The sequence below is a fragment of the Sceloporus occidentalis genome, unplaced genomic scaffold (assembly GCF_023333645.1).
Source record: "Sceloporus occidentalis isolate IW3139 unplaced genomic scaffold, rSceOcc1.0.p SCAF_376, whole genome shotgun sequence".
Lineage (NCBI taxonomy): Eukaryota > Metazoa > Chordata > Lepidosauria > Squamata > Phrynosomatidae > Sceloporus > Sceloporus occidentalis.
The window spans coordinates 13918-16711 of NW_028317356.1; the positions used below are offsets into that span (position 1 = coordinate 13918).

At 45.6% G+C, this 2794-nt stretch overlaps 1 protein-coding gene across 1 annotated transcript; it reads left to right on the top strand.

The window, feature by feature from the left end:
• The first annotated feature begins 218 nt into the window (after window positions 1-218).
• Window positions 219-1860, top strand: LOC149273429 (histidine N-acetyltransferase-like). Its single transcript, XM_089506318.1, has 3 exons — window positions 219-416; window positions 868-1092; window positions 1309-1860. The coding sequence occupies exons 1-3, from the start codon at window positions 219-221 to the stop codon at window positions 1858-1860; spliced, it is 975 nt and encodes a 324-aa protein (XP_089362444.1).
• The last annotated feature ends 934 nt before the right edge of the window (window positions 1861-2794 follow it).

Genomic DNA, 2794 nt, shown 5'->3' on the forward strand with positions numbered 1-2794 from the left:
TACAAAACTGGGGTTTTCTTGAAAGAATAATGAATCCGCCTATTTATATCTTTTTAGCTCTCTTGTTCTTGCTCGTTCAGTGGTTTTGATCTCTCACTGGCTCACGTGTTCTCCGGTGGCATCTGGTCTGGTGGCCCACTCCTTCCTGTGACCTTGTTGCTTGTTCCCGTGGCTCCATCTCTTTGTCCCCGGGTATACCTGGCTCCAGTAGCCTCCTCATGAAGCTAGAGGCAATCCCCGGTGTTCCCCAAGATGGGGATTTGGAATTTGTTTTGGCTACTGACAAGGATTTTGAAGAGGTCGTGTCCATATCCGAAGGTATATATGGGGGTCTGGATTACCTGCCGAGTCGCTACCATAGCTGGGTAGGAGAGAAGGACAGGATGGTTGTGCTGGCGAAGAAAGGAGGGGATGTGGTAAGTCCATTCTCCAACACATGACTCCTGCACCATCTCATTTCTGATACTTCAGTTAACTTCTGCCTTCTTGCCCCTATATACTTTGACAGCCTTCTTCATCTTCTTGCCCTTTTAACCACTTGTCCCATCTCACTCGTGTGGGTAGACTCCCAACTCTTCATCTTTTCTTATCCCCTGAAACATCCACCATACCAAACCTTTCATAATGTCCTTCAAGCTATTTCTTCTTTGCCATTCACTCATGTCCTTCTTCTCCTCTGACCTGGTTCATACCTCTGTTTTCTGTGGTCCTACTGGCTCACCATTTTGGTCCAAATCAATGTCCAATAGCTAATCAGTTTTCCTCTCATTCTCTGCCCTGCCATCTATGACGTTTGCTTTCCATTTCTGGACCTGGCCGTGATGATACTCCTGAGCTCATATCCCTTTCTCTCTTGCTGTCTTTTAGATCGCTCTTCTTTCCATGTTCGTGGTGGACGGAGGACAGACAGCCTTGCTCGAGGGACTTCGTGTGGCCCCCTGGGAGCGCGGCAGAGGTGTGGCGGGAGTACTGCAGAGGTTCTGCTGCCAGCTGGTGAAGCACCGCTACCCAAGTGTAAAAGTGATGAGGCTGACGAGGGATGACAAACTGACTCCGAAGGAGCTGAACAAATACAGAGTGATCGCCAAACAGGTGAGAACAGGAACGGGGAAGTAGAGCCCCACCGGGAGTGGGTTGTTCCGTATAAAACACGTTACAAATGTGAGATAGAACAATGGATGTGATATGTTTTTTGTTTCTCTCTTTCTCTGCCCTTCCGTCTCCACTGCTTTCCTTGTCATTTCCCCCCCGTTTCTCCAAATGATCTCTTCTTCTAACCCTTCTTTTCTCTTCCCTGTTCACACACAGGGCATCCTCCTTGTCCGTTTTAACGCACCTGACCTTTCTGCCCGTCTTTCTTCCCTTGCTTTAACCCCTGGGCCTTCTCGCCCACCACCACCCATCCTCCTGACTCCAGATGATGTCCGTGATGTCTTCCTGGAACGAGGAGGCCTCTTGAAGGATCTCCTTCCCAATCAAACCATCATCCAGGACTGGCAGCCCTTCCAGGCCCTGCCTGATAACCACGACCTGCTACTCCGCAAGTCCTTGCGCTGGATGGCTGATGATGTTGCGCGGCCTCGGGTGGCCACTCTCTGCACCCCACCTTTCCCTGTTCCAGCCGGGCCCCTCTGCTTCTACCTCAACATCGATGTCTTCGGTTCGGGGTTGAGGGGGGCGCAAGAGCAGCTGCTGTCTCACCTGGCGGCGCATGCCCCATCCCTGCCAGGGGATGTAAGATGCCAGCTCTTCCTGCCTCCAAACATGTGGAGGCCCATGGCTGATTTTTGCACATCTGTGCTGGGCATGCATTTGGAGAAAGGCTATACAGATCAATACCTCCTGGAAGCTGATATATAGGACTGCGGTGCAATGCAAACACTGCCTATCTAGAATGGGCAGGAGGTTAACCCCCTTCTGTAATCAATAACGCCCCCCCTCCTTAGCTGAGCCTTTCCCTGTTGATAAGTCTGAGCCCTGCTTTACATTTGGTTAAACACATACACACACACACACACTATATATATATATATATATATATATATGTATATATATATATACATATATATATATATATATATACTGTTACGCAAGACACCTGACCCTTATCTCATGGTCATCATCTGTATATACATCTATGCTATAGAGGATGCGTCACTGTATATAGTATGAATGGGTGTGTACGTACATATATTTGTTAGTATTAAGTCCAGACAACTGCTATTTACAGAACTAGCCAGACTATATTGATATTACCAAGACCCTGATTCCACCTGTTCACAAGGAGCTGTCTTGGTGCTTAATTTAATGGTTGGTGTCATTTTTTCACCATCGTGGGTTTTTTTTTAATACATCAAGTAAAGCTAATCAGGAGTAAGTTTCATTTTATTTATTTTTTTTCATTATTATTCTCGGAAAATGAAGGACCGAACCTCAAACCATAATCAACGTTAAGCTTTTCCCCTTGACAACAGTCTCGCAACGAAGATGTCCCCCCAAAAGGCAGCCATTTTGAACTACAGCTTGATGCTGTTAAGATCCATTTGCATTTGCATTTTATATATATATATAACTTCTAAATATATGTTTTCACTCTTACTAAGTAAGCTAGGACATATTCATTCTCCCTGAACTGCTAACATTGCACTATATGCGTGAGGGTAAGCGTGTATTTGTGTGTGTGTATATATATATATATATATATATATATATATATATTTATAACTGGGGAAAATGGAATTGAAAAGGATTTTAAAAGGGGGGTACGGGTTTTATACTCTGCACTAAGATATCT